General features: G+C 38.5%; 2 protein-coding genes across 3 annotated transcripts in view; one reads left to right on the top strand and one right to left on the bottom strand.

The window, feature by feature from the left end:
• Nucleotides 1-26,283, top strand: part of LOC128014194 (cytosolic carboxypeptidase 4-like) — a 191,371-nt gene that overhangs the window by 18,860 nt on the left and 146,228 nt on the right. The window lies entirely within an intron of this gene.
• On the bottom strand, nucleotides 209-21,227 carry LOC128014196 (kelch-like protein 25). 2 transcript variants are annotated; one of them, XM_052597557.1, is made up of 4 exons: nucleotides 21,028-21,227; nucleotides 18,725-18,831; nucleotides 15,432-17,279; nucleotides 209-2,479 (listed from the first exon to the last, which is right to left on the bottom strand). In XM_052597557.1, the coding sequence occupies exons 2-3, from the start codon at nucleotides 18,786-18,788 to the stop codon at nucleotides 15,466-15,468; spliced, it is 1,878 nt and encodes a 625-aa protein (XP_052453517.1). In that variant the 5' UTR covers nucleotides 18,789-18,831; nucleotides 21,028-21,227; the 3' UTR covers nucleotides 209-2,479; nucleotides 15,432-15,465. The 2 variants fall into 2 exon arrangements, with proteins under 2 accessions (XP_052453517.1, XP_052453518.1); XM_052597558.1 differs by lacking the exon at nucleotides 18,725-18,831 and having other exon boundaries at nucleotides 21,028-21,226.

A 26,283-nucleotide genomic window follows, 5' to 3' on the forward strand; every position in this document is an offset into this window, starting at 1 on the left:
AAACCTCATGCAATGGATAAAATTACTAATTTAAGAGGCATTTCAAAAAAATCCATGCAGATTTAGCTTGAGCATTATAAGATTTGGCTAATAGTGTAAATCTTGTTCCTGTTACGTCAAAAAACCTTGGATGTTTTGTGGAGGAGTTTTCAGAGAGGAATCCAGGCACTTTTTTTAAAAAACCTCCAGGGTGCTTATGAAACCAGTCTGCAAGCATCAAAAAAATCATTTATTCAAACCCTTCAACTGACTGAATGAGCAACAAACATCTACCGACCGGTATTAGGCACCAGGAATTCAGTTCACAAGGAAGCCTGTGGGATCTGCTGCATAATCCCAGAAAGTCCCCTTCAAATGGAAATGTTCAGCAGTGAGTCACTTACTACAGAAGATAAACTCCCCCCAAAACACAATTCAGATTCATATCCCTTTTCAAGAGCTTTAAGACTGTGAGTGAGCAAGAAAACCAACCCCAATGGTTGTTCTGAAATACATTTTTTGGGTTCAATACTAATTAAGCTCAATAAATTAGGGATGAAAAATGACTTGTCCCTCCTTTTCTTTAATGTGTTGGATCACCCAAAAATGAACATTGTAATTAAGTACTCACCCTCATGTGGTTCCAAACCCGTAAGACCTTTATTCATCTTTGGAACACGAATGAAGACATTTTTGATGAGATTTGGGAGCTTTTTGACCCACCACTGCCTCATTTAAGACCCAGAAAGGTAGTAAGGACATTGTTAAAACAGTCCTTGTGACATCATCAGTGGTTCAACTATCATTTTATGAAGCGACGAAAATACTGCAAAAATAATGAAAAATAAATAAAATAATTCTGTGTGTGCAAAAAAAAACCCAAACAAAAATAATGACTTTATTCAACTTTCTTCTTTCTTGTCAGTCTTCACCGCGCATTCACAACAGTGCCACAACACGCATGTGCATTGCTCTGCTCGTAAACAAGCTGCAGCACATGTAGTTCTTTGTCAAAATACCAGCACCACACGCACACACATCGTGAAAGGGAAGAGAAGAAATCATTAAATTGCGTCATTATTATTATTATTTTTTTTTTCTTGTAGCTTCATAAAACTACTGTTGAACCACTGATGTCTCATGGACTTTTTTAACGATGTCCGTACTACCTTTCTGGGCCTTGAATGAGTCAGTTGCGTCGCTATGCAGGGTCAGAAAGCTCTCGGATTTCATCAAAAATATCTTAATTTGTGCTCTGAAGATGAACAAAGGTATTATGGGTCCTTTGGGGAAATTTGCTAACAGGCAAAAATGGATGTTGAGGGTTAGTTACCACATGGGGACTAGGTGAATGGATGTAGAAGTATCAAATATGCACACATTTTTTTTGTTGAACACATTAAATTTTTGTTGTTAAAATGTCTATTTAAACAAAGCAGTTTAAAACTGTACCTTTTTTAGGGCCAAGTTATTTACACTAAAATCATGTTAACATGCATATTTACGTCTTGTGACTGACTGTACTACTGAAGCAGCGAGAATTTTAGTGTTTACAAAATGGCACTATTTTAAGTACCTCACTGGAACCCAGATTTGTTTTTTGTTTTTTAACAGAAAGACTAACTAGTTGAAATTCATCAACATTATCCCACAAAGGCTTTCGACAGAGCTTAACTTGTATTAAACCCAGAAAATTCCTATTAAGTTGATCCAGCATTCAATTACAAAGGAAAATGGTAACAACATCAACACCCTCATCATCCATCATGTACTCATCATGTGCAATTTTTTCCCTTTACTGCTTTTAGTCACAAACACATAAATTAAATGCATTTATCAAATGTTTAAACCTTCAATAAATCTTAAAACTAGAAGTACTTGGTAATACATTGTGCTGTAGAATCTATACAAGTTCCAGGTTCAAATCCATTTCACAGATACTTAAATAGAAGTACCACAGGCATTTTACATCCTGCTTGAGTAAACTTGCACTTTCCCATGGGGATGTTCTTCATTTCTGTAGATGTTTCAGATGTTTTGTTTTAAACGCAGTGTCTGTAAGGCGTTTTGGAAGCAAAATGAACATGCTGTACTGCCAAACAATGTGAAGAAGAAAGTTTCACGAAGTGAAATCATGCTTTAGTAGTCATTTATCATAGTTCACTGGAATGTTCTTGACCTTGATGGATTGCAAAAGAGTTTCCAAAGAGTAGGTATTGGCATAAGAGCATATAGTGTCTTTGTGCCTCTGATTTGGCAATGAACAAGCATGGCATGAGTTAGTGTTGTGCTGTAGGGAGAAGGCCTTTGTGGCCTCTCTTCTGGAGATTTTTCAGCTCTTCTCTGTGGCTCCTCTCAGCAGTGGATAGATGGTTTGTTTTCGAGAGTGGCCATGACCGACCACAGCCACACCACACTCACCCAGCAGAGGTGCTTCACGCCAGCCAATGACAATCCAGCCCTGTTGTCATCCATTCAGTGTGGCTAGAAGACAGGGCACCTGCAATGAGAGACAGCACAGTATAAAACCAAATTTTCCCAGAGCTCAAAGCCAAACGCTGTAATTTGAACCCAGCCAATGCACTCCAACTTCATGCAAACATAAGACATTTTAATTGACTGGTAGAAATGTCAGGGATAAAAGAATAGCACATTTCTGGTGCCTCTCTACCTTGCTATCTACTTTCACCGCTTAGTCCAAGCAAAGAGTTTGAGGAATGGAAACTAAAGCATAGTTTGATTTACAAACAATGCATGTGGGAAGAATGTAGTCTGATTCACCTATTTCTCTGAGTGATTCTTTTTAGTAAATAACAATAAAAAATACAACAATACAGTCTAACCAAAGTAAATGTATTCTTTACATGACTCCTATGAACTGTAGGGGTGTCGAAATGAATCGTTTCTACAATGCATTGCGATACAAATGAGCACAATTTGGTATCGGTTCAGTAACGTAACATAACCTATTATAACATACAGATGCTGTTCTGACGTCATTTGTTGCATACAATGACATACAATGACAGGGAAGGCGAAACGCGAATTCTCCAACTACTTTAAAAGCCGACATCTGGGCACATTTAGGCTTTTATGAACAACCTGGTAAGCACGAGCTGGAGAAGACTCAAGCTGTGCGTAAATCATGCAACACACAAATAAAATATGCAGGGGGTAATACCACTAACTTGACAAACCACGCCAGCCGTTCTCACCCTGAGCTGTTAACGCCTGTTGACCTCAAAGCGGCTAAAATAGATCAAATGATATCAACGTTGCCTCCTAACTTAGAGAGAGGGCAGTGAATAAACAGTGCAGTGTCAGCTTTTATTGAAAAGGACATACAGCCCTTTTCTGTGGTGGAAAACCCTTGATTTTGCCACCTGTTGAATACACTGGAGCCCCCTCAAGGAGCCACTTTTCAGAAGAGATTATGCCGGAACTTAACCACGAAACCAAAGCTCAAATTATGACATCAATGAGCCAATGATGTGATTTCTGGACTTCCTTACATTAACGAGGACTGGAAGATTTTGTCACATGTGCCGCAAACAAGAGCCATTTATGAGTCTCACATGGGTGCTCATCAGGCAGAGCTACGGTCTCATGTTGTGGAGGAATGGCAGCTAACAGATAAAGATGATGTAGTACTTGTGACAGATAATGCATCGAACATGACCGCTGCAGCTCAATTTCGAAACATTCCCTCATGTAAAATGCTTTGCACATACGCTGAATCTCCTAGCGTGTGCTTAAAGTGGCCACCCTCTCCAGGCTTTTGGGCAGAATCAACAAATTCTTCCATCACAGCACCACAGTGAGCCACTGTCTGAAAGTGAAACGGCAATGTCTTGGCCTGAGAAATCATAAGCTGATAACTGATGTTGCAACAAGGTGGAACAGCACATACGAAATGGTTGAGAGGTTCTTGGAACAACAACCTGCAATTTGTGCCACCTTGCTGTCACCAGAAGTTAGAAAAGAAGAGACCGATCTGTGCACTCTTACTGAAACGGATGTGACAAATCCAGAGGATGCGGTGAGGGCATTAAAGCCAGTGAAGGATGCAACAACACTGACGTCAGAAGAGTGCAATCCAACAGTGTCTCTCATTGCTCCTCTAAATGCACTCTAAACTCCTCCAGAATATGCCAGAGTCCATCGGAGACGCGCACATAATTCATGAGATCAAAAATGCAATCAGAACCGATCTCCTGAAGAGCTACAACAGTGAGTCGGAGAAGAGGATCCTTCATACAGAAACTGCCCTGAATCCCCGATTTAAGGGAATGCATTTTCTCACAGAAGAGGAGAGATTGGAGGTAATTCTATCATGTTTCTTGTACAATATATAAAATCAAAACACATTTAAACACTCATTATATTAAGAGTAGCTTAAATTAAGGAATAATATTTGATTAATATATATAATTTTTTTTAATTAAAACTTTAAACACAGTTAAAATACTTATATATGTGAGCTGTTGTATTGACTGAGTTCACGGTCTACTAGTTTAATTGTATTTTCAATTATTGTGTTCAAACACCGAATGAGTGTACACCTAGAAGGACAGACGTGGATGGGAGCACCTGAAGGAACAGGAACTCCAGGAGAAGGAACATCCATGGAGGAGAGCCCCTCTGCTGCTTCCAAATGAAAGGCCTCATCTCTGCTTGTAGGTTTTCTGGAACAGTCTTTCGCTGACACTGAATGTACAGTAGGACCCAAGACCTCTACGTCATTGCTAAAGAGGAAATGGAAGCATACTGCAAAGCTCCATCTCTTCCTCTCATTGAGGACCCTTTGAACTGGTGGCGATACTTGTGTATCCCATCGCGTCAGAGTCAGTGCCATTTAAATTTCTTACGAAAATGGCAGCAGACTTTGTCTCCTTCCCGTCTTTCTGCACACTCTTCAATTCTCAGACCGGGGCGAAGCAGCCCGAGCAGACTCGAACAGAAACGGAGGACAAAAGGTGTGTTTATCGATAGATTGTTATAATATATGTATCTGTGCAGTTCTTTGTCATAAATACGGTTTACAAAAGGTCATGAGGGAGCAATTGGTTTTACCATCTACTCTAAAGGTTTATTTGTATAGCACTTTTTACAATACAAATCGTAACAAAGCAACTTTACAGAAATTATGTTTCTATAATATTTAGTAGTAGCTTATAATACTTACTATGCTAGCATGATGCTATGTCCACTGCCATCACGCCACAGCCATTTCCTTTAGCGAAAATCTAGTCCTTAACACGCATATTTATAAAATGTATGATCATGTTTCTATTTTCTTTTGTAATATGTAATATTTAATATAAAACATGTTACAGTGCATGTGGCATCCCAAACATTCATTCAAAGACCGTGACAGACAGCACTCAGTCAATTCAATCATTTTAACCTAATATCAGAGTGATAGACAAAGATACAGTAGAAATATTGTGTGATTTTTGTATTAAATATTGTTTTATATTAAATAATGACCCAGATCGTGAAATACATTTATTAGCCTTAGAGTAAGGGAAGCACAACTCGGGAAATGAGAGCATCCAGGGATCATGTGAATGCTCTGTATATTAATTTTAAATATTTGTAATGTTCTTTAATGTTATCCATAGTTTCTTCTTTTTTTTTAAGTATCGGTTCTGGCACCGTTTAGGCACCAGTACCATTTTGAAAGTATCGATTTTGCACCGGTATCATAAAAAATACTATTATAACTGAAATATATCTAAATGACTGGAATAAAATCAAGATCTTGTGAATCAGTATCTAATCTGTATCGATACCCAGCCAAATATATTAGCTGCTGTGTTGCAATAAGAACAAATGTGTGATCGTTCTAAAAACAGATTTAAAATCAAACCGACAAAATGAGACCGATTATGAAACCAGAACTGACTTGGACGAAGTAACGGAATCAGTTAAAAGCATCTTTAAACCTTGGCTGTTGTTGTGTCTGTGGAGAGCGGATGGGATTTGTAATCTCAAAGCACTTAAAATGAGCCTTCCACCTAACACCCTCTCAACATCCCAATGCTTATAGAAGATTTAAAATCAATCGCTTAAATCAGCTTCATATCCCACCAGTGAAGCTTGCCTCTAATTCAATTCTCATCACCTCCACCACATTGTAATTTAATGCTAATGCCTCCCCCTTAAAGGGGTGTAAGTGTGTTAAGCCACAACAATGAAATCATTCTATTGACGTATCCATCAAAACTGACTGCTGCTTTTTATAAACCAAAAACAAAGTAAATATTTTGCAGATCCCCAGCCGTGGGTTTCACCTTATATGCATCCATCTGCTTTATGATTCATTAAGTGTGAGATTCTGATCTGGCAGAAAAGCTTCCACATGCTCTTGAAGGGAACACAGAGATGACATTGGTTTTAAAATACATTTCACATATAGAGGATAAAACGGTCTACTGAATTTCATAGAAATTATGTGCTTATGATGTGTTGGCTTAGGTGAAAAGCTCAAGGGGAATAACTGAGATTAGTCAAAGTACTGAGAAATATTGTACATTAAAAGTCTAAACAATTCTTGATTTAAAAAAAAAAAAAAATTATATCTTTTGAATGAAAGCATTAACGTGACTTTAAAAAAAATATATATAAATTATTACTTCAGTCCAACTGAAATGCAAATGTACGTGTTTGCTAGGAAAACACTAATGTTTGGACAAGACCATTACAGTTAAATGGTTCAACATTTCCTCAGAACTGGCACATAGTCAAATTCAATAACACACTTCTGTGTAGATCTGTTAAACATGTTGCTAATACTATAGGCTTATGCTTATCAAAAACAGACTTGATGGAAGGGTTAAAGTAGACATGGCACTACTAATGCGGTGATGCTAAAGGATAAATTTAAGGACTGATTACAGTGTGCGGTGCCATTTCAGGAAATGGAGAGCTGCTGCCATAACTGTGTGCACTTGAAATGTGCAAATCCACAGCTAGTTTAAACCGGGCACATCGACCAGGCAAAGCTTTTCCAGCCTTTACCCAACTGTGTCAATGCTTGGCGTGTCAGAGAGGATGAGACGCATGGGAAGCATGGGAAATCCGGGCTTTTGCTACCTGTATTGGCCTGTTTCCACCAGTTGGAAGAACTGTGGACACATGCCAAAACATCATGTTTCCTGCTTTAGAAACATGAATGCCACAAAGAGAGCTCAGATTAAAACAGCCAAATCCGATTTATGGGCTCTGCAACAGCAAAATAATTAGCTGGTTTAGTTTTTCTAAATGCCCCTCCTTTACGTGTTTGGGACAGGAGGTTGTGGTGTTTGGCAAAGGGTCAGGACTGTTCCAACTGGCAAATTACCTGGATTAGTTTAACACAATGCTGCCCAATGAAACTGCCCTGTTGGCAGAAAAAGCAGTAACAAAGTCTTATTGAGGACATATGGCATGCACTAAAGCAAAAAGTCAAAAGGGTGGTCATTACAAGTCAATGCCTGGACATTCCATATTGTATTTACCTGGAGCTTCTGGTTGTAATTCAAGACCTGGAAAGTCATCAGGTTTGATGCTACTTTTAAAAAGCATTACCAGTGCGTACTTTGGAAACAACTATGGTGTTGTTTGGGCAATTTCTGATTGTTTATGCAGTGGTCACTCTAAGGAAAACAGGAAACTGTGGTAGCAATTTACTTCTGAAATTACACACACAAATGCTAGCTGATTCCATCAAACAGGGCTTCAGGAGATTCCCAAACAGAAGTGGTTTGAGAAGTCCAATGTCAAGGTTTTATGCAGAGAAAGGTCTTTGTTTAAGTTAAGTGCTGGGGGTGGGATAGTAACTCAAAGAGGAAATGGCCTGAAACCTTACATACAAAATGTAGACTCTTTAGTCCAACTGAAATCATACCAGTCCAATATTTTCAAAAGTCAGACTAAAGCATTTTTTTGACACAACAAATGAAACAAACTTGGAGACACGATTGCAGCAAAAGCATGATATACTTCTGAATTACATCTTCCACTCAGGTTGAAAAAAAAAATATGGTTTGGTCAAATATTCTGTGGACTGATGCAACAAAAGTTTAACTTTTTGGAAAGTGTGTGTTCTGTTACATCTGGCGTAAACCAACATAGCATTTCATAAAAAGAACATTATACCAACAATCAAACATGGTGGTGGTGGTGGTAGTGTGATGGGCTGCTTCAGGACCTGGATGCCAAAATTGATGGAACATGAATTCTGCACTGAGTGCACTCTATCAGAAAATCCTCAAGGGGAATGTCAGGCCTTCAGTTTCTGACCTCAAGCTCTGGAGCACTTGGGTTATGCAGCAGGACAATGATGCCAAACACACCAGCAAGTCCACCTCTAAATGGCTCAAAAAAAAAATTAAGATTTTGGAGTGGCCAAATTAAAGTCTGGACTTAAATCCAATTGAGATCCTGTGGCATGACCTTAAACCATCCATTCATGCTTGAAAACCCTCCAATGTGGCTGAATTAAAACGATTCTGCAAAAGAAGAGTGGGCCAAAATTTCTCTACATGGATGTGAAAGATTCATTGCCAGTTATCACCAGTGATGGGAATAACGGCGTTATAAATAACGGCGTTACTAACGGCATTACTTTTTCCAGTAACGAGTAATCTAATTGATTACTCTTCTCATCTTAATAACGCCGTTACCGTTACTGCCAAAAAATGCGGCGCGTTACTATAACTGATGATGAAGCTGTTTTTTTTTTTTCATCAGACCAACTAGATCTCTGAGCGAGAGGCAAATACTTTTTTTTACTGTTCTTCCTTGGTTAGTGGGCAGAGCACGAGACAAGCGCATAAATGCTGACGATTGGCTGAGGTAGAGTAAAATTTCATTGTAAGCCAATCAGAGGTAGAGTTGGGCGGGTTTTCGAAAGCACGCATAGTAGTGATGGGAATTCGGCTCTTTTGACTCAGCTCACTGAAAAGAGCCGGCTCTTTGGCTCACAAACGGCTCTTTAAATGACTTTGACTATAATATTTCAATTTTTATTACATAATTATTTAATTTCTATAGGCTAAATTTGAAAAAATAGAGTTGGCTCTTCAGATATGCGAGCCAGCTCCCGAAGTTCAACTAAAAAAGCCGGCTCTTAGAGTCGGCTCATTCGCGAATCGCGAACGACTCATCAAAAGCTCATTCGCGAACGAGTCGATCCATCACTAACGCTCATTCGCGAACGACCCATCATCGGACAGGACAGGACACACAACGAACAACACAAGCCAGTCAGTCAACGAGAGACAGGTATGGCGACGAGCCCAAATAATCCAAAAGTAGCCTTCTCTAAATAGAAGTATATACATTACTTTTTCCTTCAAGAAATTAAAGAAACAATAAAAGGAAATATCAAAAGTTCCCAAAAATCTATCGTGTTATTTGCATTGATCCACTATATAAACATAATATCTACATACATGCCATTTGATTGGAGGCTAGTCTCACTTTGTCCCACAGCAACTTTTTTTTTTAGATGTGTGTACAATGTTTCATGTTTCTGTTAATAATGTATTGTATTAAGTGTCCATTTCATTATAATATTCAGATTTATCATAAATAATTGAACATGCACATGTATTTTAAGTTCCTTTAAAGAGGGGTAGAGGTGGGGTCACGTTTGAGCATTTAAAATTTAATTTTACTTGAAAGTAACGCAATAGTTACTTTCTTAAGTAACTAGTTACTTTAAAAATTTGTAACTGAGTTACTAATTTAGTTACTTTTTGGAAGAAGTAACTAGTAACTGTAACTAATTACTTTTTAAAAGTAACTTGCCCAACACTGGTTATCACAAAAGCTTGATTGCAGTTGATGCTGTAAAGGGTGGCACAACAAGTTATTAGATTTACTTTTTTTCACATAGTGCCAGGCACATATGGACAGCTTTTTTCCCTTGGTAGATGAAATAATTATAGATAATATAATTATTTCAAAACTGCATTTTGTATATACTTTGGTTATCTTTGTGTAATATAAACATTTGTTTGATCTTAATCATTTAAGTGTCTTGAAAAAAAAAAAAAAACTTTCACACCACTTGCTTCTCAATTAATTAGAATGTTGTGGAAAATTGAAATTTCAAATTGTGAAACTTATGTCTTAAATAAATTCAATGCACACGGACTGAAGTGGTTTAAGTTTTGGTTCTTTTGTGATGATTTTGGCTCAAATTTAACAAAAACCCACCAATTCACAACTCGCATCTCAGCAAATTAGAATATGGTGACATGCAAATCAGCTAATCAACTCAAAACACCTGCAAAGGTTTCCCGAGACTTCAAAATGATCTCTCAGTTTGGTTCACTACGCTACACAATCATGGGGAATACTGCTGATCTGACAGTATTCCAGAAGACTCATTGGCACCCTTCACAAAGAGGGTAAGCCACAAACATTTATTGCCAAAGAAGCTGGCTGTTCACAGAGTGCTGTATCCAAGCATGTTAAATGAAAGTTGAGTGGAAGCAAAAAGTGTGGAAGAAAATGATGTACAACAAATTGAGAGAACCAAAGCCTTATTGTAAAGCAAAATCGATTCAATAATTTGAGTGAATTTCACAAGGAATGGACTCAGGCTGGGGTCAAGGCATACAAACATGGCAAGGAATTTGGCCGCAGTTGCTGTATTCCTCTTGTTTAACCACTTCTGAACCAAAGACCATGTCAGAGGCGTTTTACCTGGTCTAAGGAGAAGAACTGGACTGTTGCTCAGTGGTCCAAAGTCCTCTTTTTAGATGAGAGCAAATATTTCATATGGAAACCAAGGTCCTAGAGTCTGGAGGAAGGGTGGAGAAGCCCATAGCCCAAGTCCAGTGTTAAGTTTCCACAGTCTGTGATTTGGGGTGCAGTGTCAACTGCTGGTGTTGGTCCATTGTTTTTGTTTTTTTCTTTTTTTCAAACCAGTCACTGCACCCATTTACCAAGAAATTTTGGAGCACTTCATGCTTCCTTCTGCTGACCAGCTTTTTGAAGATGCTGATTTCATTTCCAGCAGGATTTGGCACCTGCCCACACTGCAAAAGCAACAAAAGCTGGTTAAATGACCATGGTATTGGTGTGCTGGACTGGCCAGCAAGCTTACCAGACCTGAACCCCACCTGGGCTTCCATACCACCTTAGCAGTGCCACAAACTGATCACCTCCATGTCACACCAAATTGAGGCAGTAATTAAAGCAAAAGGAGCCCCTACCAAGTATTGAGTACATGTACAGTAAATAAACATACTTCCCAGAAGGCCTAAAAATGTTTTTTTATTGGTCTTCTGAAGTATTCTAAATTCTTGAGATAGTGAATTGGTGGGTTTTTGACATTGTGAGCCCAAATCATCACGATTAAAAGAACCAAAGACTTAAACTACTTCAGTCTGTGTGCACTGAATTTATTTAATACACGTTTCACAATTTGAGCGTTTCACGATGAACTTTTCCACGACATTCTAACTATGAGATGAACTTGTAAATGTTTTATCAAATGTTTGACAATGCGTGGTTAAAATTGGGGACAAAAAAAACATTTTGGGGGGAATAAAAGAGATACAAGTTTCACATTCGCTACCATCAAGCTCTTTCCTTTATTTATTTTTTGTTTAAGGGCATTGAACTCCAAGTCTATAAAAAATGTATAACTACCATGAAACGAGATGGTTTTCAGCAAGGCTCTCTGATTATTACTAATAATGTCAAATTAAGATTCTGGGATTCAATTATCCGGCTGTCTAAAATGATACACAGCTTTCTGATTACATTAAGGTACTCCTCTGCTTCTCGCTGGCTGCTGCAGATTTTAAAATATTTATAAGCTGAAAATGGAATCCCAACCCTGTACAGCCCTTTAAATGATTTATGAAGCTTATTCTTCTCTATGTTTTGTTTCTCATAATGACACACGTCATTCCACCATGGAGACCAACAGTCGTTTTGGGAAGTCGTGGGAAGTCGTGGCCTAATGGTTAGAGGGTTGGACTCCCAATCGAAGGGTTGTGAGTTCTAGTCTCGGGCCGGACGGAATTGGGGGTGGGAGTAGTGCATGAACAGCTCTCTCTCCACCTTCAATACCACGACTTAGGTGCCCTTGAGCAAGGCATCGAACCCCCAACTGCTCCCCGGGCGCCGCAGCATAAATGGCTGCCCACTGCTCCGGGTGTGTGCTCACAGTGTGTGTGTGTGTGTGTGTTCACTGCTCTGTGTGTGCGCATTTCGGATGGGTTAAATGCAGAGCACAAATTCTGAGTATGGGTCACCATACTTGGCTGAATTTCACTTCACTTTTTCACTTTTTAAGTGTGAGACCATAGAGCTACTCACCTCCATTAATTCTTCATATCTTCACTCAATAAGAGTTCAAAACACAGCAGCCTTTGCATTTATCACCCACTTCTTAATTTACTTTACCATTGTGGAGAAGGCTGCCAGGCTGAACAGGGTAAAGAGACAAATAAGAGAGTCTAGGAGGACTATTATATTGCTTGAAGAAATTGAAATCTACCTTTGCTAATGTAATATTTTTGAGCCAATCACGTGAACAGTAAATAATCACTCAAGATGCATAATGACATCTCAACTGTCGAATGTAAACATGAAAAATGGGTCTTGAGCCCCAAGCTGTGATGTTAAAGGCAGCAAATAGAAAAATATCAGTTTAAATATAAATTTAAGTACTCTCCAAAAAATATTACTGTAATATGAAATATTGCTATTTTGCCAGAATATCATTTTTTTTTTTTTTAATGCTCGTCAATGGAAAAATACTTTGCAGCCAGATGGTGTACTTACAACGTCTACCAGCAGAGTCTAGCGGGGCCATGCTAACCGGCTAAGCTTTAACCCTTTGGTTGGAACCTGGTTAACTACGTTTACGCGCTTCCTGTGGCCGTTTCTGGAGCACGCCACTGCTGCCAACATCCTTCGGCAGGCCTGCCAGGGCGTCCTCCAGACATTCTGATTTTGTGCCCCCTGGGGCTAATTATAAAACCCAGCTTTTGCTGGGCCACCTGCTTCACTGTGAAATGAAGCGCTTGTGGTGTGAACGAAGTCGCTGGCTGATGAAGAGTGTTAATGATTACTCACAGAAGTAATCATTTTCTAATCACCAGGGGATGCAATGATACCACTCTGGTCCCTCCCCAGGCAGTCTAATTTAAACGACACAAGTGAGATATGTTCAGCTGACTGTTATGACGCATTCTTAGAGGCCATCGACACAATTGTAATTCCTCAACATTAGGTTTAAGCAGCTACCTTTGCTGTCTGACATAAATAGTTATGCACGCTTATACTTACACTGACTTCATGCAGACAAGAGGCTCGCTGACTTCTGAGAAATGCAGTTTATGCATATGTTGTTAGTCTGTATTATCCCTAATCCTCATAAGTGCTGATGAATAAGATATGTTAGCAGAAATGATGATGAGTTTAGGATGCCTATAGAAGTAAAGTTATTAGAACAAAGTTTAATGTATTTCATTTAGTCAATAAGCATTAATTATTTATAGTTCAACGCAAATGATGGTTTTACATTTATATGCTTTTGTTTTACGGTAACATACAGTAGCATGCCAAGGAGCTTATTAATGGGAGTTTCCTTGTTTCTTTGGAGAATTAAATGATTATTAAAAACTTAAAGCAGACCTAAAAAAATAGTAAAATTCTGTATAATGAGGCACTGAAATTTTAGCAAAATATTAATTCAAATTAGCCTTTCGTTTGGAAAAACAAAATTCTATTTTGGATATTTATGTAGAGGCTCCATTACAATTTTTGTATAGTAAATCTACAACTTTAAGGTTCATGAAACCCCAGAACAATTTTATTTTAGATGTGAACCAATATGTCCAGACTGCATTTCAGTGAAAACACTAATAGCACTCATAAATGTTATCAATTAAAGGGAAACTGGTTATTTTTTCATCTTTGAGCAATTTCATTCTTCCAGGTTGAAAAGCAAAGTCAAGGATGTGACGTAAAGCCAGCCCTCAATGTGTATTATAGATGGGCTGCAGGGGAAGGAGACGGCCATTTCTATGTCACTCGTTTCTGAGCGTTACGATGCGACCAGAGGTGATTTTTTTTGTGTTATACCTACACACATGGAAAATATGTTTGTAGCAGACATTTTGTACTGGAGAGCTTTGTGCATTCAGGACTAGTGGAATCTGTGTTTGACGATTGCCTTGTTTGCTTTCAGTATCACTATCCATTTCTGTCCAGCTGTGTCTTAGTGTTTGCAACTGCATTGCTGGTGTGTTAATTAGCTGTCTTTATGCGCTTGATGATACTCCCCTTTTTATGCAAACACTTCCTCCTTTCCAAACATTACCCACCCACTTTATCAAAGTAGACTACGCCCCTTTTTGGAACCCTTTTCAATTTGGATGTCTGAAAAAACCCTTCTAAAGCGGGGGGTTTCATGGCAGTTTAAAAACTGAAATTTGGCTGATAACGCGTATGTACCATCTCAAGAATACACCATAGACGGCAATGCTTTTTCGATTTCTAAAACAAAGGTGGTAGGTTCTTTTAAGTAACAAACTTTTTTGACTTCCAACATAAGAAATAGTTCCTTTTCTGACTTCCAACATAAGAAATAGTTCCTCTAATGAAATGGGTCTTTGCTAATGCACCTACATCCAAAGTGACCGATTGCTTCTGGGGATGGGAACTTCAATGCACAATTGGGAAATGCAATTGTGCAAATTCTGCAAATTTACAATTGCATTCCAATTGTGAAACACATTGTCCTTTAGCCACTGAAAATATTCAGCAAAAGGTAGCATAAAACACAATTTTCAGATGAAACTTTTCAGTGGTCAAAATTTCAAGAGCTTTATATGGTCCATTTGATGAGAAAAAAAACTGTTCCAGCAACAATAAGCACCCTCTCCCTAAATCTCTCCACACTGAGTCCCTCATTGCAGTCTGTAATTACAGAGATTAAACCACTTTGTGCTCTCACTCTACCTAATAGCCAATTGACAGAAAAAGCTTTGTAATGTAGATTACTAATCAATATTTCAATGGCTCACTAGTGCTGACACATCACTCTGATCCTAAGTAGGAACTCATGAGACGTTTAAGCCTCAACCTTCAACCCTCTTGAAGTTGTCCTTCAATGACATCCACTGCTCTATAATACTGCTAGACCTCATCCAGATGGTTTAACAAGCCAATTTTCTCTTTGCTTTCAAAAAAGGCTGCCAAGCCGAGTTTAGCATTTTGGCATACAGCTATCTTGACAGAAATCACTGTTTATGTGTCAAATGTCGACAGCCTGCTGAATTCAGTTGCTCCTCTGCTTGGAATTATGATTTATGCAGTTTTCAAAGGAAGCACCTACAATACAAAACGATTTGGTTGTGTGTGAGTGTATAGAACAGATACAGATCAGAACTGACTGGAGTACACTGAAAATGAGAGAAATGCCAAAAACTTACCCAGATCAGATCCATACACTTCAAATGGAGGCATCTAGGCAGGAAGATGTTTCCAGGTACTAACAAATGCAGTTGGAATCAGTGAGTAAGGCACGGTAGTGATACTGTTCCAACTATCTGATGTTGGATCATAGCAATCCAATGTTTTACACCGCTGTGTACCAAAGTATCCGCCGACCACATAGAGTTTATTACCAGAGGCCACAGCATGGCAGCTCATTCTTTTAGAAGTCATATCACCAACACGCGTCCATTGATTGGTCTCACAATCAAATCGGTAAGCGGATGCTGCGGTGAACTCTGTATCACCACCCATTATGAATATCTGACTGCCAAGGACAGCAGCGGCGGTGTATCTCCAGGGTTGCGGGCATTCGGCAGCTATAGTCCAACGATTCTCAACAGGGTCATAGCATTGGACCTTTGAAGCCTTGTCCCTGTGTATGGTTGTTCCACCAAACACAAAGAGTTTTAGCTTGGCGCTGACCACTGCTGCATTGCTGACACCATCCCTAAGTGGTGCCATCATTGTCCATTTGTTGGTTAGGGGGTCATACCGCTCAACCTGTTTGAGAGATACTGAAGGGGAGGCTGGGAAGACACCTGCTATAGCAGTGTGACCCCCAACAACATAAAGGCAGTTTTCAAGTTCGGCTGAGCCATGTCCAAAACGTGCAATAAGCATAGGGGCACCTTTCGACCATTCTTCATGTACTGTGTCATATATCCAAACATCCTTCGACACCCCATTTTCCGACCCCCTTCCTCCGGTCACATAAACTTTGCAGCCAATGGCACATGCACTGAACTCCTTCCTGGGACTGGGAAGATCTGATTTAGGGATGATCTCTTTTGCTTTATGATCCACTTGGTAGATCTTATCACACATAAATGTCTGACCCCCAAGAATGAGCAGTGTGTGCCCAGCCTTGCGAGGCCTAGCGCATGGGCTGGTGACAATGCCGTCATTCTGCAGGATCTTTTTCTTGCACTGCATGGCCTCATCAACAATCTGTCGGCTCCTTTTATCGGACATCACAAGTTCCTCGCATGCCACAGCCTCAATGAGGCATTCTGAGGGTAGCAGTGCAAGGCGTAGACCTCGCAGCAGTTCAGGAAGGTAGTCTCTGCGGCTGTCTAGGTCATACCTAACCCAGCGCATGACTGCATTGAACACAATTTGTTCGTCTTCAACCTCCAGCTCATCACTAAGAATGAGATCCAGAAGCTTGTCTTTCGAGAGCCCGCAGAAGTCTTCAGTGTCTCGAAGAGTCTCAAAGTGGATGAGGCACATCCTCCACGACAGTTCATAAAGGCGTTTGCACTGATGGGCGTCGGAAAGCAGCATCATCCCTAAGCAGTTAGAAGCATGCAAATTCTTCTCCAAAAATTCTGCCGCTGCATCACGGATGTCATGAAACTGCAGCATATCTCCAGCCTCGAGAAGTGACTCTGCGTTCTCCTCATTGATGATGACACGTGAGGAGTAAGCAAAGTCCAACAGCAGCTCCAGAACTTCTGGGTGAACACTGTCTCGAAAGTTAACCTCACTGTCAAGGCTTTCACGAAGGCCACCGCTAAACATGGCCTCAAAGTAGCGACTGCAAGCGGCAAGCACAGCTCTGTGACAGGGAAAGGAGCGGTCGCCTGCCCATAGTGTCACATCTGTGAACATGCACTGTTTGCGCAGGGTATTGAGGTGGGTGAGCACACTGTCTGGATGAGATGGCTTGTGGAAGAGCGAAATATTCATAGAGCCTGTGCTCGTCCTGGACTTGCGGTTTTCATGGACGCTGACTGACATCTTTTCCAGCACGTCCAAATTTTCACTGGTTCCAATACCCCGAACTAGGAAAATACAAAAGCACAACAAAGGAGGTTAGCAAGTGCTATATAAAGGTATTTTCTGTACTGCTGTGCATGTTTATGCTCTGAAATAAAATCACCACTGAGAAAGTAGTTATGTATGTTGCTGTATCAACAAAATTTAGCGCCAACTAGTGCCACTTTTTTTTTTTTTTTCAGCTGCAGCCAACACAACTGTTGGTCTTGGACTTTTTGATGATTAGCATTTACTTAACTGTTGTAGTGTTTGGGTTGAAATGGCTGAGAACTTTTTAAGCTTTTGTATAATGTTCCGAGACTGAAAATGGTATTGCATGAATGACATTCTTCATAAGAAAACTTTGCTTGATATTCAGAGCTCCTTCAGTAATATTACTTCCAACAGTTGAGTTCCCTGTAATTTGTTCAGAGGATCTTAGAACTGTAATCCTGCTTTACACTTTAAAGCCAACACAAAGAGCACAATTAATCAAGTCTAATTCTCACATTTTAGGTTGACAGATTGTGATCAAGTTTAGATTCATAAGTCACTGATCCTTTGTTTTTGACAAAACCTTGAGAAAACTATGCAATAAATCCTTAAAATTACCACCTAAAGAAAACAAACATAAGAGTATCCCATCTACACTAATCAATAGTAGTTTTATTAAATTAAATGAGACCTTCCTGATGAATAAAAATGCAAGAATTAAAAAGAGAGCATCTATAATAAACTGAGGAACCTAATTATTCATGTTCTGATTCTATCGATCTTGTGTACAGCACAGTTTTTCCAAGTAATACAACTATGTCTTCATAAATTAATTTTAAATTAAACTTGTACTTTCTCTCTTATAGCAGTAAATTTACTTGAGTTTTTTTAACAGTAAGCGTCAAGCTTTTTCAAGTGCAAAAGAGAACATGAAAATTTAGGTACTTGATTTACAGTGCAAAAACGCAATTGGAAAAGCAAAGAAAATGGTATGCAGTTACAATACAAAAATCATTTCAATGTAAATTATATTAATCAAAATGAATAACGATCACAAGACTGAAGGGAAATAATTGAGTTACTGCATAACTGTTTTTTTTTTTCATGCAGCCCTACAACAAAGACAAAAACTAAGGTTTCATGAGCAAAAGTTCAATGGTACAAGTGGCTCATTGTGTGAGTTTATGTGCTTGCATGTTAACTTGATCCTTTAACTGAAACCATTTTAGGATGTGCAAGAGAGGGGTGCAAGCATGCACAAATATTGGCGGGGGTCTTTATGGATCACACTCTCGGGATGACATGAAATCACGATGCAAGAGTTTGACCACAAAGGATGCAAGGTCAAGCTATCCGTGCAGAAAGCTATGCAGGGGCATAAGGGCAGCTGGGAGACTGGTAGTGGAGGGGTTGGATGCAGGGCTGCTGATGGGTGAATAAGAGAAAAGGGAGAAAGCAGGTGTCTAAAACCACTTACAGCGGCAAAAACTGCTGACCCACGCACAGGCACTGACAGTGAGGAACTGAGGGGGGGTCTGCATTGGTCCAAAAAGCGTCCCCTCAACAGACCAGGCTGACAGAATCCTTATTGGGGCCAGGGAACAACAAAAAAAAAAAAAGGCAAAGTACACATACAGTAGAAGAAGAAAACTTAAGATGGTCTCCAGTCATTTCTTGCAAGATACAGCACAGCTTTGTGACAATTCCTTAAATTAACAATTATAGCAACGGTGGATTTATACAGGTTTGTGGCTGAATGAAAAGGAGAGAGCTGAAAGCTCACAGCTTGATGAAACTGCCTGAGTTCCTGCATGGTTCATCCCATCATCCATGGTAACCATCACTCAACAACAGCATGAGCCATGCCAAAGTTGCTGAATCATTCAATGCAAACAAACTAACTACCTATCCAAGCGGATATTCTCACCAGCATGAATGACACCTTTTAATTGCAATGCCACTGAGAGGCTGAGTAACAAAGGTCTTATTTCTTTGAATGTTCTTCCTTGGTAAACATCTAGACTACTCGGACTAAATAGCCTTTCCAGGTTCTTTTCACAAAAGTTCTTGGTATTCCAGTGCTGTATTTCAGTTAGGCTACTGCAATGGAAGGTGGGAGGTGCTCGTAGTGTTTTTGCGGAAAGTCAAAAGCTGGAAAACTCGCCGATTTGAACAAGCTCAATGAATCACTGGCCTGCATGAAGTCCTTCATCAGGACTAAGTACTTCTATCAGCACTCAGGCTGAAACATATTTTACACAAGTATGTGGATGCAGACATTTCTCGCTGTGCAAGCTCGATTTCACGCACCACTGCTTTACGAAATGTTGTAATACACAGTCCATTATCAGTGAGCTGCTATTTGGGGCACTGTAATGAATGTCTTTTGGCTTGAAAAAATAATGAATTGTACCTTTAGGGGTACAACAACTTGTCAATGAGGGAGTACCCCAATGGACAACTTTGTATTGATCCTTATTTTTTCCGGAAATGCTAGATTCATTTAAAATACCCCTTTAACACTTCACTAAATAGTTGCTACAGACAGTACTCACAGCCATTGTTACAGAAAGTTATAGTAGTGTGGGCGAACTGGCCATAATTTGGCTGAAATTAAGAAAGAAAGACAATTTACGAAAAGCATGCTAAGCCTTACGTTTAGTTCCTTATTTATGATTACAACATAAAGCAGCATTTTTCAACCCTGCAAGGAAGCCCAGAACTGGACATCTGAACATCTCCCTTATTTGACACTCATTTCAGGACATGGAGCCTCTAGAAATGAGCTGACGAGTTGAATCAAACATCCAAAATGTTACAGGAACAAAATGGAGAACCATTGGTAGTCTAACGAACCAGGTGAGTAATTAAGGCAAATATGATTGTAATGTTAGGGTCATGAAACCTTTGCAAAAGTAAGCGGCAGCCAATATGCGGTTAGAGAGGCGTTTGTTTACTTGAACTGTGACCAATGCAGAAATAACTGGAATGAACATCAAATTCTAAATGAACCCGCAGGACAAAGATGATACATTCAGGTGCACTGACTTTTATATCATATAAACGTTTTATTAGTACAAATCTTCTCTAGGAGCAGGTGTTCTGTGGTTCGGACTTGGGTGGGGGGGAAAAGCAAATAACACAATATTCTGTCCGTCGTTAACCCCTCGCCTCAATACACTATGAAAAGTGGTTGTACGTTAACAAGTGTAGCCAATATGGAATACTACTACTACTACTACTAATAATAATAATAAAAAATGCGCACCAACTAAAGCTACAGTTAGCCAGCTTCCTATTACGCTAAAAAAATGTAAAGAGACACCTGCTTAAATTGAGAACTTACACTGTGGTAAATTTTAATTTTAAGATAAAAAGTCACCACAGTTACATCTAAAAAAATGACAGATTCAGCTGCGCTTATGTTTATGGCGAACGCTCATTAACGACACTATGAATGAGGAGCTAATGCTCGTAACTCAGCGTACTGACATGCAGAAGAAAGCCTGACAAACTTCTGGCGATTAGAAACACGTTAACGCGCTGCTGTCCCTGTAAGCGATCATTATCTTCCGATTTACACCCATCGGAAGAGACGAGAGGTCGTCACCATTCCCTATCCAGCTCACATCTAATCCTGATTGAGTGTATTGGCTTTTCCAGCTCTGCCCAAAACAGGAAGAACAGTGCAGATGTTGGTTAGGGTGTTATTCATCTGAAGCTCTTTTTCTTTTTTGCTCTAATACAAGACTATTTTTTAGAAAGACATGACATACTTACAGTGTTCTGGGCGCTAGTGAGAAATCCTGACGTCGGGCAGTTTCGGAATTAGGGAAGGAGTCATAGTTTTGTTCACCTCTCGTCTGGTTGGCTGTGTTGTGTTACTTTGTTCACATTCCAGTCCTCACTGATGAAACACCGTGGAGTCTCTTGAGGTGATATCCAAAAGCAGAGGAATGGGTTGATTGGCGTGCCGTTGACCAATCACGCAATGAGAATTTATGCAAATATAAATTGTAGCCATTAGGAACGTTCCAACCTGCAAGTCTGCGCTGTTTACACTACAAAACAACCAATGGCGGAATAGTGGGAGGAGCGTCCCTGAAGGCGACGACAGCGAATCACAACAATTAGCAGGGAAGTATTATAACTTATAATTTATTATTTAATTATATAATATATAATTTAAAAAAGCTACAAAGACGGATCTTCACAACAATTAGCAGTATTCTGGCAAATATGTAATTGCATTTGAATAATGGCCTTTTTTTTTGGAATGAAAAAAGACCGTATTTAGACATTAGATAATATTGCACAATTGGTTAGTGAAATCTATAGTTCTATTCTTTTCCATGTATTTTTTATTTTATGTGTGTGAATGTAACAATTGTAACTGGATAATTTTTTTGAATGCAATGCTTTTAGCTCCATCTAGTGGGATTGTTCTATAGCTATTATAAAGCAACATAAACCTTGATCTGTTTACCTATCTGATCATAGATGACTGTAGTACTTGGCTTAGTTAAAGAGATGGTTGAATTTCATTGGTGGCCATAATTAACTATGCTCCATCTGCAAAATCACCAAGGGAGTATCCTCCATTAGTTGTCTAAATCTAATCCGGGACCAAAGGCTCATAAGTGTAGAGAAATGTGCTGATCTTTACTGTGTTAATTCATGCAAGACAGGCAGAGTTTTGACCGCATATGCTGTGGTCATTAGGAGTCAGATCATGAAATTGTAGTACTATAATTAAGCCACAGACTTACTGCAGTGCTTAAACCTTTTTTTTTACACCAGCAAAAACTGTTGTAAGACTAAAAAGGCACGCAATGTGAGATGCATCTAATTTTAAATGCTGAATACATGCCATATAAACCAGACAGGGTAAGCCAGGTGCCAAAATAGAGGATTATATAGATTAAATAATATTTGTAAATGTCAAGTCAGATTTATTTGTGTAGCACTTTTCACATTTCAGAGCAGCTTTACAGAAAATGGTCATGTTTATAATATCTTAATGTATGTCTGCATGTGTGCAGATTATACTTTTCTATCAACTTTATATGCAATAGTATTACATTTTTGTCAATCTATATAGTTATATCTGTCTGTTTATCTGGCTGCTAAAGACAAAAGCTTTCAAAAGCATTCAGAACTGATAAATCTCAATTTTTGTTAAAAGATGGATCATCATCGTAGGCATTACATTTAATGCGATTTCCACTTGATGAATGACCCTGATGAAAAGATGGTAATGTCCCTCATCATTTTAAACTTTATGCACCACAAATATGCAGCTGGCCACTAAGAGGGCCACGGGAGAGCCCATGGGTTATCTTGACATGACAAATGTGCCCTAATGATATTTAAAGATCACTGTAAACTTTCCAACAGTGCTTGGTTTTATGTAAATTTAACTTCCTATGGTGCACTTGTTGCCAAACAATAAAATCTGACCCACATGATGTACCGCTGGTGCTTTGAATTTCCAATGATAAGTTCTCAACGTGAAACGGTTTGTAGAGAGGTTTCTATGCAACAGAAGTTATGTGTACTCTGTCATAACCCCTGATCTGATTGAAGGTCAGTTTGATCTTTCTAGCCAAGTTCTCTGTGCAAAAACGCAATCTGAACATGGAAGACACACTCCACAGGTCACCTAACCATGGACGTTTTCCCAGTCGTCATCTTAGATTAGAAACCTGAAACAGCACTTAATCAGTTGTAAGTATATTATTATTATTATTATTAGTCATTCATGCAATATAAGAGTGAGAATTAATACTTACGCATTTATTTATCTATATGCATTTATTTAATCATTTATTTATGTAAACACATTTATCTATCTATATGCATTTCTTTATCTATATCCATTTATTTAGACATTTCTTTACATGCATTTATTTTTGGCATATATATATATATATATATATATATATATATATATATATATATATATATATATATATATATATATATATATATTCATTCATTCCTTTTTATCTACTTATGTTTTGTTATATGCATTAAATATTTAATAGTATAGAAAAGGATGCATTCATTTAACAAATATGGCATTTTACACTAAAAAGTACAGTAATTTTGTAATTTATGTAGTCACATTGATCATTTTGCTTCAATAAAAAAAGAATAATAATATATATATATATATATATATATATATATTATATTTTTTGAACTTAAGCTACTTGGTGATGACCATTGTAGACTATATGGTTTTTGGAAATTTTCGATATGTATTCCTTTCATATGTATCACTGAAAGGCGGTAGACTAGTTTGCAGTGTACTAATCCAAGTGAAACTGTGAGGCTTCAGAGCGTCTGGTGTCTTAGTTGCCGTCATCTGGATGACAGTTCATTTAGGCGAGATGCTAATGACACTGCGTCCCTCAGCTGAAACAAATCAAGCATCTGATGAACCCGTTGTGGTTTTGCAGCCCCATATTTACAAGTCTCTAAGCTTTCTGTGAAACTGAATCATGTGCTGAGGACTCCGTGTGATCTGGCACCAGATGGATTTTTTTTTTTTTTTTTTTTTATAAATACATTTAGGAATGTGTTCAGTGGATCTTTGGTTACAGCTATGTGGACCCTCAAACAACATCCCCATATGTGCTTGTTGATTTCTAAACCATGGGCTCCTTGAGGAGATGAGCTTCCTTCGTCTTCCACTCTTCTGGAAGGTTTTCCCCTGATGGAACATGACTCCTGGGATTTGTCCCAGTTTAGACTCGAGCATCATTAAGATCAGGGACGGATGTTGAGAATATGGGGTCTTTCTCACGGCTGCTGTCCCAATTCATCCCAAAGGTGTTTAGTAGGGTTCAGGCCTGGGCAATGTGCGGGACTATCAATCATGTTTATGGAAAGTGGGTAGTGTGGTTTCTTTGCCTCCGTTTTTTTTACAAAGTGTTAATTAAAACATTTACTAAATACATGTTATTTGTTTACCTGCATGTATTGTGACCATTAAATGACATCTTCAAATGTCAGAGGGTACTGTTAAATGGGTTTGACTGACCAAAAAGTTAATGGGAATCCGTGGCCTAAATAGTAAATAGCTTCGAAAACAAAATAATTCAAATGACTTAAGATGGCATTGGAGTACTTTCATAACACTTTAAATACTGGGACACACTGGACCCTTTTCACATTTGTTTTTTTTTTTTTTTTTTTTTTTCAGAAGTCGAAGTCATCATATTTGGGTAAACTTCTAGTGGTGAATGGAAACTACAAAAACAAGGGAGAAATGGCTTACAGAAGCATGAAAATTTTTCCATCTACTCGCAGTATACTGTGGTGATGGCGTCAGAAGATATACATGTACTATGTAGATGGTGGTTTTTTTAAATCATTTATCATTTTTAGCGCTTAAATGAGTACTTCACCCAGAAAAGAAAATCCTTTCATCATTAACCCAGTCAACGTCAATGACCACCATCAACAGAAAAATAGTATTTGTAGTATTGACTGAAGCATCCACAAATTTTTTTTTTTTTTTTCGCAGCCTTCTAATTTCTTATGCTCTGATGTTAATCATGATGTTGGTTTGCGCTTGAGTTATTACTGATGGTCAGCCATGACAGCTGAAGGTTTTGCAACCGAAATGCAGAAATTCATTTCACTCTCATAGCTTATTTTCCCTTCTATCTTTCATCATCCAGTAAGGGTGAGATGGGAGTTAACGAGGAGGTAATCTGATGAGGATAGTTTTCTGCCTTTAAATCTTAACTGTGCTTGCAGCAGTAGGCCTTGGCTTTATTTATTTATTTACAGAGAAAGATTTAGAAAAATTGTGAAAGTCGATTTCTATAAAAACATATACTTTATTTATTTTGCGACCAAAGCTTTTCAAAATTGCACTGCTATTGCCTATGGAAAATTATTTGAATATGTAATAACAAAATACCAATGTATTGTGAAGCAACTTGATGCTATTTTTCTTTCTGTATTTTTTTTTTTACAACATGTAAATATGAACTAAGCTCTTTATGCAGTATCTTATGTGAGGCAGCATTTGTGTCTGTTTTTATCTTTTCCCCAGAGTCACAGTTCAAGTGAAGCACCTTAATTAATGTAAATGAAACTCTGTTTGAACTCAGTGGCTGTTAATTTGAGACCCGGTCTTCCCATTCCCAACGAGTCTCTTGTAACTCAATGTGTCCTGTCTGCATATATCTCCTCTGATTACCGCTGATGTTAATTGCCTCACTTATACTGGCCAGAGAGTTCATAAAATCTTAAATGAGCTGGGGTTGAAATACAGGCCGCTAAATCCAGCTGTGTATAATGCAAGCACATAGTGCTTACATGTTAATGCCATTTCCTGTCAGGCTAGTCAAGAATGTGCGCTATTAGCTGTCATGACCATGTCAAGAGCTGTCATGACATCCTTCTCCTGTAGTTTATGAGTTTGTGAAGTGCAGTGTGACCACAAGAGGGAGATAACCAGCCATGTGTTGTAGAAAAAAACAAATGTACTGTAAATCACTGTGGCTCTCTGCTTTTGTTTCAGGACCCAGACTGTATGCTAGATATCAAGTTGATGATTTTTTTTTTCTCAATTCTAAATGTTTATAATACCAAAAAAAATAAAAACAAAATAAAAATAAAAATTATGATGACCTGCACAGGCTGAGCAATGTCCTCTCTCATGTTAAAATGTATTAGCATTAAAGAATAGTCTCCTAAATTTGGTTCAAATAATTTTTTACAAATTAAAGATTCCTTTAAAATATTTGACCATGGACCACAAAACCAGATATTTGTAGCACGTTTGTAGTTATAGTTTTAGCAATAACCAACAATAAATTGTATGGGTCAAATGATACATTTTTCTTTCATGCCAAAAATTATTAAAGTAAAGATCATGTTTTATGAAGATATTTTGTCAATTTCATACTGTAAATATATGAAAACTGCATTTTAGACTAGTACATCAATGGAATGATGCCCCTTAAGACACACACACACACACACACACACACATGCACACACAGTAACAAGGAG

The sequence above is a fragment of the Carassius gibelio genome, chromosome B25 (genome assembly GCF_023724105.1).
Source record: "Carassius gibelio isolate Cgi1373 ecotype wild population from Czech Republic chromosome B25, carGib1.2-hapl.c, whole genome shotgun sequence".
Lineage (NCBI taxonomy): Eukaryota > Metazoa > Chordata > Actinopteri > Cypriniformes > Cyprinidae > Carassius > Carassius gibelio.

Bases quoted from the DNA above. Each gene is read 5' to 3' on its own strand.
- LOC128014196 (XM_052597557.1), bottom strand. From the start codon at position 18,788: ATGCAGACCCCCCCTCAGTTCCTCACTGTCAGTGCCTGTGCGTGGGTC. The intron at 17,280-18,724 runs GTAAGTGGTTTT...GTATTTTCCTAG, and splicing joins GGTCAGCAGTTTTTGCCGCT to TTCGGGGTATTGGAACCAGT.